Source organism: Pyxicephalus adspersus, chromosome 5, assembly GCF_032062135.1.
Source record: "Pyxicephalus adspersus chromosome 5, UCB_Pads_2.0, whole genome shotgun sequence".
NCBI lineage: Eukaryota > Metazoa > Chordata > Amphibia > Anura > Pyxicephalidae > Pyxicephalus > Pyxicephalus adspersus.
The window spans coordinates 19,976,270-19,991,057 of record NC_092862.1 but is presented as its reverse complement, the minus strand read 5'-3'; the positions used below and the strand labels follow the sequence as shown (position 1 = coordinate 19,991,057).

Here is a 14,788-nt window from a genome sequence, read left to right as displayed (position 1 = left end):
CTGTGTATGTGGAGTGATCAGAATACTTTGCTCTATGCACAGATTTATATGAAGCTCCCCAGGCAGGTAACCCCTCGGCCCCTCCCCCTGGACAAGCACCATGTATGGCATTTCATTGGAGCGCTCCTATTGGCTGCGGTCATCAGGTGGGGAGGTGATGCAGGATCCCTGCCTCGGCTTGCAGGCAGTAGTACGAGGATGCCTCGTCCTCATTTTTTTATGATTTTCAGCGGCCAGATGTGCTGACAGCACCGCCAGCCGCCTGTAGAGTATGAGAGGACGCCGGGGCCGGGGATGCCCGCTTAGCCGTGCGTCGGTCCTGATGCTGCGCGCATACTTCCTCGCTGTATCCAGGCAACAGCCAACCGGGTGCTGAGATGCGGAGAATGCCGCCACCCGCCGCTACCACCGGCCTTCCTCCCTTCCACCGCACTGACCACCGGGGACAGGAGGCATGAGCACGCCGGGGCACGTCTGCAGGGACGACTCTCTACACAGGTGGCCGGCACCGAGAGGAAAATGCAGTTCGAGACGTTGCGCCAGTTCTGCAATACCGTCCTGTCTCATTTCCATGAGGCTTTCCCGACCCCTCCGAACATCTTACAGAACGATCTGTTCGGGCAGAGCCTGAATAACCCCAGGTGAGTCCCCCGGCCCCGGCTGAAACCCATAATAATCCCTGCAGTAACCCATAGCAACCATTTCTTCCTGCAGGAGGCCATAGCAACCATCTCTTCCTGCACTAACCCATAGCAACCATCTTTTCCTGCAGTAACCCATAGCAACCATTTCTTCCTGCAGTAACCCATAACAACCATTTCTGGCTGCTCTAACCAATACTTTACTTATCACCAATCCAATAGGCTTAAAGGCCCCGCTTAGGCGTATGCTTTATGCGTATGTGTTAACGTAATGCATACGTATGTGCGTGGCACCGTTATTTTGAATAAAAGGCGCAGAATACGCTATAGCGCAATGATAAAATAAATAGAGCAATGTTTGTATTGCAAAGAATTATTATTATTATTATTATTATTATTAATAAACAGTATTTATATAGCGCCAACATATTACGCAGCGTTGTGCATTAAATAGAGATTGCAAATGTCAGACAGATACATACACAGGAAAAAGGGAAGGACCCTGCTGCGAAGAGCTTACAATCTAGGAGCTGCATTATGTGTGATGAGATATGCAGTATCCCATAGCAACGGGTTAGATTTTATTTGCTGATATGAAGCTTGATAGACGCTTTCTGATTGGCTTTGATCTCGCACCTCGCTGTTGTGCTGGTCTATTCAGTGCACCCCCTTTTTATATATATTTAGGCTGCTTTGATAAGGCAGTAACATTCCACAACTTATTCTGCGCTTATCTTTCACTTATCAAACTGAATTGGTTGCTATGGGGTAAGGCACTCTGCTTTTTCTTTGTTAAAAAAAAATGTAAAGAACAATGAAAACGCAGTAACCAATAGCAACCTGTAATAATTGATAAACTGCTGAAAGGTCAGTCAAATCGGTTGCTCTGGGTTACTGCTCCCAAGATCGTCCATCCATATTAATTGGCTGCGTTGATACGACGAACCGGGAACACAGATAGGGCAACCAAAGGATAAACACAATAGAATGGTGCTACTGAGCGATGAGATTTATTGAACGGAGGAAATTTGGTGCAGAGAGGATTGCCGGGGTGTACTTGGTGATTGATGATGTGTTCTGAAGGCTTCCCCCTAAATAATCCCCATTTATAATCAGTCGTGACTTGTACAGGAGGGGTGCAGCCTGCACAGCCATCAGATACCCGGCAACTATTATCTGCAATATTACCCCCTGCTACATACCCCGCCTGTACTACCCCAGGACAGGGACATGTCAGCCCCCGGCGCTCCTCCATAAATATGTCTTCTTATTTTATGTTTGCATCTCATTGATCTCCCACCTAGATTCACACAAGACAACTGCAGCATTAGTTTGTCTCTGCAGTGGAATAAAAGTGTACGACATGCAGAGAGCGCAGCTTGTCCAATGTGTACGTATAGATATAAAGGTGGGTGCATGGATATGCTAATTGTCATTGGCTAATATCTGCCAAAAAGATATTTGTTGTATGCTATATGATTTATTGACTCTTCAGTGCTTTAGATTGTTAGCTCCTCCAATCAGGGCCCTCCTCACCCCCCTTCTTGTTTTATTCCCAGTTATGTTCTGATAATCCTTGTATGTTGTGCTTCCTGTATGTTTTATAATATTATATAGAATAATAATGATCATTTTCAGATTCATTATAGATAGATTTATAATTATGCAGAAAGTAGAAGGATATGGGGGTAAGGCTAGAAGACGTCTATGTGATCTGCACATGTATGACTATATAATACTGAATGTCTGATATGCGTCCTGGTATATGTATACTGTGGTTTAAGGTATGCATATATAAAATAGTATAGTATTATATATTAGTATTTTTGTATAATTGTATAATAGCATTTTTATAATATATAACATGTTATATATATATTGAATGTATATGTGTGTGTGTTTGTGTATATATATATATATATATATATATATATATATATATAACCTTTTTTTATATGTGTACATGTATGTGCCTTTATATGTTTTTATTTGGAAAATGAAAAAAAAAAAATTTGCATTCTATTTAGTTTATGTTATATAGTGGATGTGGCTCTATTTATCCTCTATTTATATGAAGTTCAGCTATTTCTGCTTTTTTTGCATACAGTTAGCCAATCTGATAACAGGTATTTTTGCTTTTTTTAACATTTGGTTGTTGCATAACCTAATTGATGTGTAGAGAATATTTCTATATTGCTATATCACAGCAGGTTGGATGTGATCGTCATTACTTTTGCTGAGTACACACAAAAATTGGGTTTTATCCTGCAAATGTTTGCACTGTTTTATGTGTTTTCAAGCAAGATATATTCTCACATTTGACTTTTTTTTTTTTCGTTTAAATGTGAATTGAGCTTTTTAAAGTACATGTTCCACAGGGGTATCATAATATGGAAATGGGGACTGGAGGTGCAATGTACCAGAAAAAGCAATGCACAAAGGACAACTAAAGAAGAATATGTTGCTTTAAAGCAGTAAGACATACAGCTTCATTTAACAGGAGAGTGTCAAAACAACAATAATGTGCAGCAACCAAAAACAACCAATCAGATTGCATTTTATTATTTTATTTTGGTTTAAAAAAGCCAGAACAATAAAAAGTGAGTGCTGATTGGTTCCTGTGGCCTATTGCAGTTTGCCATATAGAATAATCCTGATAGGCGCCCATTGCAGATGATTTGGGTATTTTTTAGGCAGTTTTAAAGGCCATTGTTTGTTTCTAAAGGTGCGTACACACTTCCAATTTTTATCGTTCCAATCGAACGACGAACGATCGATTGGGCAAAAAATCGTTCGTAAAAAAGTAACCAACGACGCCGACGAACGAGGAAACTCGTTGGAAACGAACGACCGGACCGGCGGATCGGATTGGACGACGATCGTTGAACATCGTTCGTGTGTACGGTCGTTCGTTGATCGTCCATGTTCAGAGCATGCGTAATGAACGAACGTTCGTTCACTTTCCTGTCGTGCACATAGTTCCTCTATCGCTTAAACGATCGTATCTATTGTGTGTACAATATCTACGAACGATCGTGTCGTTATCTCTATGTGCAGGATCGGTGCTATACGATCGTTCGTATATATCGTGCAGGATCGTTCGTCGTTCGTTTTCCAACGATAATAATTGGAAGTGTGTACGTAGCTTAAGTCTTACAGCCTTGGACGTGTGACCTTGGTTATCACTGTGCCCCAGATTATGGCCCCGAGACACCCATTCTGTGAGATTGCAGGTATTTTTGTAGACAGTCACAGCTTAAGCTTATAAAATATGTTACCTCATTTTGTATCACAGTTCAGCTCAACACAACACCCACCAGTCATTGTTCGTGGAATAATATTTTATCTGCTGTTATGAAATTGGGGCCATACACTACGTGGCCAAAGTTTTGCAGATAACTGCCTATCACATCTTAGCTTAGCTTGTTGGACCCCCATTCCTAAACCATGGGCATTATAATGGAGGTGCCTTCCACAAATGTTTGAATATCTCTGTAGGAATTTGTGCCCATTCAGTGAAATTTATGAGATGAGACATTGGTGTTGGATGAGAAGACTAACCCCACCATCTGCTTTCCAACTCATCCCAGAGATGTCCATCAGGAGGTCACTTAGGAGGGAGGTACTTAGCAGGCCTGCATGCTCAGCTCATAATTTCAGCAAACGCCAAGATGAATAATGCATGGGAGTCCATATATACCCCCTCAAGCAATCAAGATGGCCAAAGCTCCAAAAGAAAAAACCATAGTGATGTTAGTGCTAATGGAGGAGCTTGTGGACATTGTTCTGCAGGAGGCTAACTCATGTAAATGAGTATAATTCTGCTTGAAGTCTGCACACAATGGGGTTTTAAATTTGAAAACTTTCATTCCAAATGTAATACTTAAATTTACACAATGGAATTGCTTTGAGAAGCGGTCCTATTTCAATTTTGGCTTTGGTTGGACTTTTAAAAAATAACCTGTAGTCAGAGAAGGGCATAGGCTGTCATGCCGATCTGTGGATACAGCATTTTATTGTCAAATGATATAAAACATGCATTAAACAAGCAACATCAGATGTTTTCATTTATAGTTGATCGGAGATGGAAAATGTTGCAGCTCAAACATGTATATTACTATTAGCATTTTTCACAAGATGGTTTTCTTTAACATTTTTGAGTAACACTGTTGCAAATCATCCCTTGTCCATTTTATCAACGTATGCAGGCAATCACCCTTCACCTTTGCTTATTCCTATAGTTATATCATATGAATATTCCACTGTTCCTTAGAGCCATTTTGATCTGTCCCCACCTCTGGGGAACATACAAATAAATTTCATTACCAGGTCATACTGATACACACTCATAAGAGACAGTTAACCAGTAGGTAGGAACTGGGCGAAAGGAACATGTCACCTATTTAAAACATACTATGAATAATTACAGGTATTTACATAGAATGGCTTGCAACAATTGTTTTTATTCAATGCATATACTGTGTCTGCAGACATAGGGTGTTTTGCATGTGCCTGAATTTTGCTTTTAAAATGGTGGTTTTATTTATTAAGGGGGCTGAAAATTTAGTGGACAACTGCAGCAGACCATAGCATCCATAATGCAAAAATATGAACTGGCCTATCTGCTAAAGGATTTGTAAATCTGACCTATGATTTTCTGATTCATACATCTCTGCCAGGCAGCATAGCTCTTAGGGTGACACCATTTGCAGTGTTAGAGTTTGGAAATACAATAGTGTCACCTTCCAGCTTCCCGACGGACAGCGAGTATAAGATCAGCAGCAGCAGAAACCTAGTTGTTTCTCCCAGCATATTTCCTGTAGTAGATATTCACTGAAAAAGAAGTGAAACTAACCATGCAAAAATGATCGGCACTGGCATCATCAGTCACACAAATGTTCTGTGGAAATGTTTATGCAAACCTTTCAGTAAAATAGCGCTCAGGAGAAGAATCGTGTAAGTCAAGGTTTAAAATCAGTTCATCGGCAAACATAACAATGGCAAGTTTTCAAATCCTATGTGGCATCTGTCAAACGATTTGCTAAGCCATTTTATCAAATGCCAGAATCTGGAATTTGACAAAAGAATGCAAGGTTTTGGGATTTAGCATGGGCGGGGCCTAAAGCTAACATCAGCAAAACATTTAGAGCAAACTAACAGGTTCACTTGAATGCCAAAAGTACAAACTCACCTTGATTATCCTTCCCTGCTCTTCAGTTCAGCCCCCAATAGTACCCAGTACTTGCAGGTATGAATACAACTTACTTCTCATTTTTAATGTAACTGTCATGGTGCTTGGCGATTAGCATTGTCACACGGAAGTGGGGAGACACTCCTCGGCCCTGCGTAATTCTAATTTGGGGGTTACAGTGGGCTTTCTTTACTGACAGCTGAACAGATTGATGGGGAAGTAAAGAGAATATGTGCCCCTGGAAAAATGAGTATCTGGACATTAAAGCAAACCTTTCACTTTCCCCTGTGGGGTTGAAACACGGGACCGCATTAAACTTAACATACAAACAGAAATCAGTATACAACCTGCGCCTATGATTTATGACTCCCCATCAGAAATAGATTAAGGCAATATAGAGCTCTAGGCAAGGTAGAAGCCTTGGCTCCCCATCCTTTTAAATGACATTTATAAGCACTGGAATAGGCACAGTAAAGGCACCCCGTTCGCCTTCTGTACTGACACATCCCCATCAGACACCAACTACCTGCAATTGCATTTTTTCCTGTTAAGTGTCAGATAGGTGCACGGCTTTGATGAAATTTGGTTTTCCCCTGTTTCACTGCAAGAGCAAGAAGATTATAGCTGAACCCTCTGGATGTCGCAGGACTTCTAGACACCTACCTAGGTTTCCTTGTGGATGATCTAGCTCTGGTAAAAAGACACTGATTTGAAAATCAATGCAGTAACTTGCAGGTACCACAAGTGCCTTCCCTATAATTAGTACCGTTTGTTCCTAAACTTTGATGGACATGATGGTTTGAAACTAATCAAGCTCACATGTACTGTTTTTAAGTCAAAAGTTTCCCTTTAAATGTATATATTTTGATGTAGAAGATGACCAGCAAAAACTCTGAATCAGATGTTTCCAAAATTTCCATCCGCTTGCCCAGCTCGAACGTGTTACTTTTTATGATGTGGACGCAAGAAAAAATTAATACTTCCAAAACTACAGTTTGCTCTAGTAATCCGCTTTTACGGCCTGGCTTGCAGCTACTACTGAAACTCGTTTATGTGCTGCATGCTAGACTGCTCTTTTGCCGTCTTACGGCACTGTATTTGACAGGATAAGCGCAGACTCGTGCCAGTCCTGAGGGAAGCTATTTATCTGCGGTCACCAGGAGACATGACTTCTGCTCATATTCTTCCATAATTCACATATTGATTTTTTCCAAGCTGTGTTTGAAGTTGTAAATGACTTAAAACTATCAGTGCAAAATCTCTACATGAAAAAAGCACAAGCCATTTTTTTCAAAGGTACGCTCCAGACAGACATAAACATTTTTTTTTTTTTTAATAAACTGAATTACTAGACAAAGCCAGACTGCAGAAAAGTTGCCAATATAGCCCTCATCTTGTGTATATGACTGCTAATTATATTGCTAATGTTACTAGAATTCTCATATTCTGATAGGCCCTAAATTTCAAACTATAAAATTGTGTACTGTACCAGTTTACTGGTTCCAATGCCGCCATTTATCTGAGCCCAGTGCTGTCCTTCCCTTAAACTTTGAGCACAGGTGGCAAGTTTCAATCTGTGGTTTAATAGACCCCAAACAGGGGTCTATTAAAGGTAACAACTTTGTCCCGCCATATTAATGATTGACATTGATTGGAATATAATTGGATTGGGCACAGAAGAAGCTTGCCTATTTGCTATGCCTATACTGACATGGAAGTGAAGTGACAGGCAGGTGACAGGCAGGTGACAGACAGGTGACAGGCAGGTGACAGACAGGTGACAGACAGGTGACAGGCAGGTGCACAGCTCTAAACATTTGTGCTGTTTACTGCAGTAGCTAACTCCCCTTCACATCCAATAACCTAGATCTAAACACATCTCAATGGAGGAGGAGGTGACATGGAGGTGGGCCAAACCACTGAGCACTTTGGGGGAGACAGAAAGACAACACTCTTGTGTTTCACTTTCAGAAGAAGACTTTAAAGGATGAAGCACCTTACCAGAGCGGTGTTGCATGAAATGGGTAGCAGAAGAGTTAAGCATTTATCCTTTTGCAGGCAGACCCACCCTTTGACCTACTTATACTCAGCTTTTTAGCATTCCCCATCATAACCACCACAAAATATTCTATGTACACTCAGATGGTGTCAGAGTTTACTCGGGGTGAATGATGTTACCCTGTTATTTGACAGTATTTAGGCTTAGTCCTTAGCGGGTCAGCCCAGAAGTGTTATTGTGACTTCATGGAAAAAGTGATACACTTTGATGTTGGCCTGTACTTTAGGTTCTTTATTGTACAGTCATTTGGTATGGGGAACATTGAAAAGCCCAAATTGGGGAGATTGGAAGTCACAAGTAAATAGTTGTCATTACAACTGCAAAAAAAAGTTTTGGGAAATTCCCCTTTAATGTGATCCTTCCAAGGAATATTTAACATTATAAGGTTTGCTCTTTGATGAGAATATCGAGCAGCTGTGGGACTTTGGATATCCGTAAGCAGACAGCAAACACAGAAAATGATTTCTGGGAATCCTGTGGGCAGAGTAAATCAGGAAGTGTTTATGTGCTAATAATGCTTTTCCTTGATTATTGTAATTTCTCAATTCCCAGGCAGATTTGCAGAATCTCACTTAACTCTTTGCTGCCAAGGCCTGACAATTACCATTATCTAGCACTAACGATTTTTTCCCTGTGTTTGGGAGATAAGATGGACACAGCAAGCGGAGGTAATCTATCTGGCTGCCAGAGAAGTATATTGTGATTGGAATTCATTGATTACAGAAAATGGCCGGGCTGATTCTGTGTTCCTCTTCTCTTGGCATATGCTGCTGAAAACAAATAGGCTTCCCTTGTGTTGGTAACTTTGCATCCGAGGCAGTTTGCAGCATTCTGACTGTTGATGTACTTCTCAGCTGCCTGAAAAGAGAAAGATGTCTATTAGTGCCAAATATTTGGCTACAAGATGCATCCCTGCCACATTCCTGTTCATATGGCTATTGTTTTAAATACAAAAATTAAAAAGAAACAGCATTAATATTTTATTGGCAAAGGTAATATTCCTATGCATTTTTAGGTGCCAAAAGCACTCCCTCCATTGCTACAAGACTCACAAAAAAGTGCCCTGATAAACCACCCTCCATCCCACTTATACTCAGCTTTATTATGCTCTTTGGCTGTTCCAGTTTCCCATTAGAATTAGGTGTGCTTGCACAAGATTGGTAACATTTCTCCCGCCTTCATGTGACAGTGGTTGGGCTTGGTGATTGGTCTTTTAGGTCCAAGCACCAAACCCTGAGGGGTTGTCCCCATCTTTTCCCTGTTTTTTAGGAGATTTGTTTACTCATTCAGGGTAAAGTTACAGAAGCATTACCCCTAGTGCTATCTTCCCAATATGCCTCTAAAGAAATTTAAACAGTGAAAACTTTTGACCAGTTGATGCTGGAAGTGCTACTCAACAACATAAAGTTTTTACTATTAAAACGTTCCTTCTCAACCTGGTAGTAATTGAATTATTCTGCCCCGTTCTACACATTGCTGTTGGCCAGTGATTTAGGCCATCATATCCTGAAGGTATGGGAGTGGAGAAACTCTAACACTGCTCTGAGACTCTTCCCGTTCAGAATATCCCCATATTCAGTATTTAAGATTGGAACGTCAGATTGAGGGGTTGATCATCATGAAAGAGGGACAGTTTCTCTAAATCTTTTTGGCACCCCTGTCTAGGTACAGTAGTTGCAGTTTCTCAGCTTTATTAACTCTGGTAGGAGTGGTTTTTCTAAAGGGGTAGTTTTTACTTGTAATAATAGAAATGTTTGTGTACTTCACAACTGTTTTTTGTATTTCCAAATAGTAGGAAATTCTCCTGTTCATAGAATAACTGTTTAGTTGTACAGATTGCATAGTGTGATTGTTGTTTGTGTGGGCAGTTTAAACATATGTGGGCTTAGTTGAGATAAAATGTATTCATAACATTTGGAAGTTGTATTAAACAGTGAAATTTGGAGATTCTATTTATTCCTATAATCACCAGACAGTGTCTTGATACAGCAGATGAATCTCATAATGAAAAGCTATAAAACATGTTACATTGCTCAGCCCAGAAAATATTTTAGGCTGAAAGGGAAGAAGCTGTAGGCAGGTGGCAGCCCCTGTATTGTGACTCAACTCATCAGTAATCACCCAGGCGGTTACTCAAATAATACATAGTCAAATAATACATAAATGTCTGTCCCTACTTTTAATATCTTTGGACAGCTTAAATGTGCATTTAAGGGTGGCAAGAATGGGTAAGCCCTTGCAATAATGAACAACTATGCAGAATATACATTTTTGCACTATGACAACATCTCCTTTGAAGCTTTCCTGTGGCTTGTGTCCCTTTACTTTATCCAAAGAAAAATCATTTGTAACCCTAATTTCCTTACAGGTTGGCTGTAATGTCTTTATCTGTCCTTCACAATTTGGTTTTCTACTAAGTTTGCTGTCTAAGTTAAGTTTTGCTTGCAACTTAGTTTTCTTTCTCCACTTTCTCTGTGTTGGCCCATTTTTTTGACTTAAAAATTAATATTTTATATTTTTGTATATGAGTGCATGACCTCTTAGAGCGAGAAGAGCTGGGTTTAGGTGCTAAAGGTATGTGACTGGTGCAAATAATATCAATGATTAGTGACTCGAAGTGTTCGAGCATTAGGGTCAGCGTAATAGCTTGGACAGGTAACTCATACTATCAGAGCTGGAAAGCAACGTTGGCCATCCTTCATATTTCTTTTGCTGCCTGGTTCCCTAGCAGAGTTCCTCTCTCCCTGCTCCAAAACATTGCAGGATTTAGAAAAATTGCTAGAATTGAGTGTCGTCACCTATATAAGTATCAGCACTGGCGTTTACTGTTGGTCATTGTGGCTGCCCGTTATGCTAAGACCAATGAAATGGTGCCCAATGCAAAGTTCTTTTTGGCTTCTTTTCACTTTTTAATATCATTCCATCCATTGTATAAAGGCAGTTGTTCAGTGAACACAATAGCTCAAGCAAAAATCTATAGATATGAACAGTGACTCACCTTGGACATGTCTCTAGGATTCATACAAAGACTTTGTGCCAGAAAGAAAACAAAATTTTTTATGCTTTCTCTTTTCCTCCCCTGTGAATCATTGTTTATTTTCAAAACAAAGATCATATGTCAAAAAAGAAAAATCACTTTAAAATTACAAACTTTAAAATGAAATAACAGTATCCTTTAATAATACATAAATTTAGGGTATGTCTATCAATACCTAGGCCCTCAATCATGCGGAGTTTGTAAAAACATACGCTAGAGCTCTATTTACTTTAAATGTGTTGGTGTTTTTCATATTGCAGAAATATTGTATCTGTGTGGCACAGCAAATAACTGAAACAGTCTATCAAGAAGTATGAGCTGACATCTCCAATAATATAAATACTCTAATAATGCCGATGGTTATTTTGTGTGCCGAGCTCTAGTAAGGAAGAAAAAACACAATAGCAAAATACATAGTATCTCTTCTGCTATCTGCTGCATAAGCATTTGCAACTAATCACGTTGCATTATTGTTGATATAATATTCCATAAAATGAGAATGCTTTCCTGTCTGATGTGATTATGGTTCTGCAGTTCTGGGAGCTTAATCTGTATAGAATTTATAATAAGATCTTATTAAGCTCCAGACACTGGAAATGCCTGTCTTACAGTAACTACAATAAGACTCTGCGCCAGAAACCGCTATCAGACCAGAATTAAAGGAAAACTCCAGGCTGGATACAAATCACCAGAAAACATACAGAATATCAGGTTATATGTGGCTGCTGTTTTATAGCAAACCGCAGAAGTACCTGCGCGCTGAAATTGTATAGCTACATAGGTCACTATGCTGAAAAATAGATCCACCAGTTTCTACTGCATACAAAGTCTGGTTTTGATTCGGAGAATAGGAGAAAAATATAAAGCAGCCAGGGTTTCTCCAGGGGTTGCTAGGGGTTCTATGAGAAATTAGAAATTGTAACACTCGAGTCAGTTTAACCAAAACCAGTGATCTTTTTGGCTATCTGTAAGGGTGATGTTCTTCCAATTGGCCAGCAATGGAAGAGGCATTCTTCCTACTGACCACCATGCTAAGTATACTGAACTGTGGATATAGTAATTATAATAGGGCTTCTGTATGATCTAAAAGCTATTTAAAGGGTTCCACCATGGTAAACAGAAACACTGATCTAGACCATCACTACTTTTTTGTCTTAGCTAGGCATCACACTATGTGATGCTAGGTTCATTTTAGCTAAGGGTTTCATTTTGCAAATACAAATATTATTTAAGTTATGTTTTGCTTGTGAACTGTGTAACTGCACTCTTTGGTTGACCTGAAAGGATCAGTTTGGGGATTGGGGAAGGGGGTGGTTGTTAGCATTGGAGCAATTTGATTGTTTGGGTTTCCCAAGATTGATTGATTTATTTTCTCTGAGCCTGGACTAATAAAGATCCACTGGGAACAAAATATTCTAAAAAGGCCATAAGGTTTTATGTGTTTGTCTATTTATATTGCACCCTGAGTCTAAAGTTCATTGATAGAGACTAAACGCTGGGGCTGGGCTTTAGACTACCATTATGTTTCTGGACTGTGTGTGTGTGGGGGGGGGGGATCTAGATGATCCAAAGAAGTCTTTCCCAACCTTTTTAACATTAAGGAGCTCTTGGAGTAACTGCTATATTCACTATATCTACAGCTCACTGTACAATACAAAGAATGCTTTGTTGGCCAGTTGGAAGAATGTCACCCTCACAGATAGCCCAAAAGCTCATTGGTGTCAGTTAAGAGACACAAATTTCTCATTGCTCAAGAAACCCTTAGCAACTTCTGGATGAACCCTAGGATTCCACTGAACCCTGGCTGATCCCTAAACCAACCCAGACAAAGCATACAAACTTTATGCAGATGGTGGCCCTTCCTGAAGTCTACGCTCCTGTACTAAGGGCAATCTATGAAGGGAACCCGACATAGGCAGAACTAAGAAATTTGACAAAGACGGCACCTTTTTTATTTTATTAATGCCTGCTTACCTTAGCGTGTAACATAATAATTAATATAAATCCTAAGAGATTAGTTGAGTGCTATTTTGTAATTGTCTCCTTTAGCATTTGAATAATCATTGATTCCTAAATCAATTGTAATAGGTTTTAAAAGATTATTCTGAACAAAGCACTTTGAGATCAGTGCTTATACGATTTTAAAGAGTGCAAAGTTTGTGTATTATTGTATCAGGTGCTGATGCCAAGTCTGAACTGTTTGTGAAATTGTTTTGCTGTGAAACAGTAATATTTTATATGTGGTGGAGAGATGGTTATTCATTTATAGGAGCTAATGGTCAAATGGATTAATGTTTGATTTTGAAACTAGTGTAGATTTTAGATATTTACTTTGAATCTTTCTGATTCTGTGAGTATTGTCTGTTTCCTGTTGTAATATATCTAATGGTGCTTACTAGTGTTGCTTTTCAGATATGGCCTAGAACATTTTGGATCATGGATATTCTGAATCAGAATCTTCACCATAGTTTATCTGAATGGACCAAGAGCCAAACTGGGGCAAGCAGCTCTAGTGCTGGTGGAGCTATGCTTGCACTGGAACAGATCTATTCCAGGTTTGCAGGTTCACCCAGGTTCTTCATCAGTGAGCCGTCATTGGGCAAACTTTTTTTTTGTTTGTTTAAAGCAAATTACAGAGAGAAAAAGACACGCTTGACATCTGGGTGTGAACAAATAATTTTCTGTGTAGATACAGTATAGTGGTGAATGTTTCCACATGACTAAGCACAGGATCATTGTTATTTGTTGGATTATTAGGTAAAAAAGCTAGCACGTCTAAGCAATGGTAAACTGGAAAACACTGAAGGTTTGTTTTTGGGTTTCGATCCTGTTAAACAGAAGCCCAAGCTGAAAGAAGTATTTAGGTCGCCACTGCAGGAAGTGCTTGCCTTACAAGCTGATCTTCTGGCTCCAGCACTTTCTGACTCATTGACGCAGCAAGTGAAGTGCAAACTGATCTGGAGGCTTATTCCAGGTCACTTACTCAGAATTTAATGAAGACACAGGATCAAATTAACAGCCAGACCACTAACATTTATGGAAGTACCCAGCAACTGCAACATACTTATTTCTTTCTCTTAATGTAGTTCAGTATATACTTTACACCAAGTGTGATATGTGGTCCTTTCTCATCCATGTGACAGCTTTCCACAATTTCCCATCTAATGTAATTATCAAACTATTAATAGGCCGCTGTGAAAGGTCACTGACACTGTGATGATACTACACAGATATGTCCCACTGTTTATAGTCAATGTAAGAGTATGCAACCAGGCAAAAGTATCCAAATAAATGCATTCTGTTTTCATTTTATGATTTAAATCTACAGTATATATGTAGTACAGATTAGCCCCATGTACCCTCTCGCCTTGAGCTGTGCTGCAAAGGAGCCTGAAGCAGCCTTTTCATTATTTTGCTGCTCTTTATATATTCAACTCAGCAAGACTGCTAATATTTGAGTATAGTTCTGTGTAATGTGATGTTTTTATGAGTGGTGCAAGTGAAGTGCCAAGAATTCTATTTTCTCTATTATTGCCATGAAATATTTGTTAACTAAGCTATTATTCTGAAGCCACCAGAGCTCTTAAATCTGCAGTCTTTATTGATATCGTCATAATCAAGGCTGCTGGAAAAATTGCTGGAGCAACACAATTGCAGATTCAGCTGTTACAAGCAGACTGCACAGTGGAGATGTGGAGTTGTAGGAAGGTAATGAGTTTTGTAAACTGCACAGTTTTTTTTTCTTCGTTGGGTAATAGGAAGGATGAAAAACATTTCTCTGCATTAATTAAGCTGGGAAATATGAACAATGAAAGCAAACATTTTCTGAATATTACATGGAGAGTGAATCATTACTGTCA

General features: G+C 39.5%; 1 protein-coding gene across 47 annotated transcripts in view; it reads left to right on the top strand.

Moving 5' to 3' along the window:
- Positions 1–14,788, top strand: part of RIMS2 (regulating synaptic membrane exocytosis 2) — a 384,644-nt gene that overhangs the window by 133,462 nt on the left and 236,394 nt on the right. For 5 of the 47 annotated variants that reach the window (XM_072410805.1, XM_072410804.1, XM_072410793.1 and 2 more), the window contains exon 1: positions 192–641. The exons of 39 other annotated variants lie outside the window; for them this stretch is intronic. In XM_072410805.1, the coding sequence (XP_072266906.1) occupies positions 520–641 (122 nt within the window). In that variant the 5' untranslated portion in view covers positions 192–519. Of the gene's footprint in view, positions 1–190; positions 642–14,788 lie in introns of those variants that run through there. 3 more of the 47 variants (XM_072410789.1, XM_072410792.1, XM_072410791.1) reach the window with 1 other exon arrangement.